A 631-nucleotide genomic window follows, 5' to 3' on the forward strand; every position below is an offset into this window, starting at 1 on the left:
AAAAAAAAAAAAACTTTTCTCTGGAAGCAACAAAAACGACCATTCTGATTGACTCACTGCTTACCTTTGACTGTATATAGAAAGAACCGCCAGCAGTTTTGTCATTGACTTTAAATAAATGCTCATAATTCTGAGGAGAAAATGAAAGCATACAGAATTAAAACATATTTTGTTAGAGAGAGAGAGAATAATGTAATGTTGATGCATGTTGCAGACTGTTACAACAGACTCTCACCTTCTGAATCTCCTCTGGTGTTAATGTGGAGATGTTCAGTATCTGTTGGGCTTCTTGTAAAGTCATTCCTGTGAAACTAGACGCAGCCGCAGACTGTCTGCCCGCTCGACCCCGAGCCTCAGCAGCCGCCTGACTGGCTGCATTCACATTCACACAACCCACTACAGTCATATTTCACATACAGAGTATTCCTCATACTGGTGACCATTAACATCTGTCATGTAAAGACATTTGAGCTTTAAGACAGTGCAATGCTGTCATATTCTCCTAAGACTCCCAAAATGAGAAAAATAGAAGATTTACAATAATTACAATTACATTATTATTAGATTTGGTGGTTATTTTATGGAGATGTTAAAGGGGTCATATGATGCGATTTAAATGTTTCCTTTCTCT

The 631-nt window shown here is 37.7% G+C and overlaps 1 protein-coding gene across 1 annotated transcript; it reads right to left on the reverse strand.

The window, feature by feature from the left end:
• Positions 1-64: 64 nt before the first annotated feature.
• Positions 65-474, reverse strand: LOC107581127 (mitochondrial import inner membrane translocase subunit tim16-like; the record flags this gene model as incomplete). Its single annotated transcript, XM_016266685.1, has 2 exons — positions 236-474; positions 65-130 (listed from the first exon to the last, which is right to left on the reverse strand). Coding segments are annotated over exons 1-2 (237 nt in total), but the record flags the coding sequence as incomplete, so codon positions are not given.
• Between the last annotated feature and the right edge of the window lie 157 nt (positions 475-631).

Source organism: Sinocyclocheilus grahami, unplaced genomic scaffold, assembly GCF_001515645.1.
Source record: "Sinocyclocheilus grahami isolate Dianchi unplaced genomic scaffold, SAMN03320097.WGS_v1.1 scaffold79222.1, whole genome shotgun sequence".
NCBI classification, from domain to species: Eukaryota; Metazoa; Chordata; class Actinopteri; order Cypriniformes; family Cyprinidae; genus Sinocyclocheilus; species Sinocyclocheilus grahami.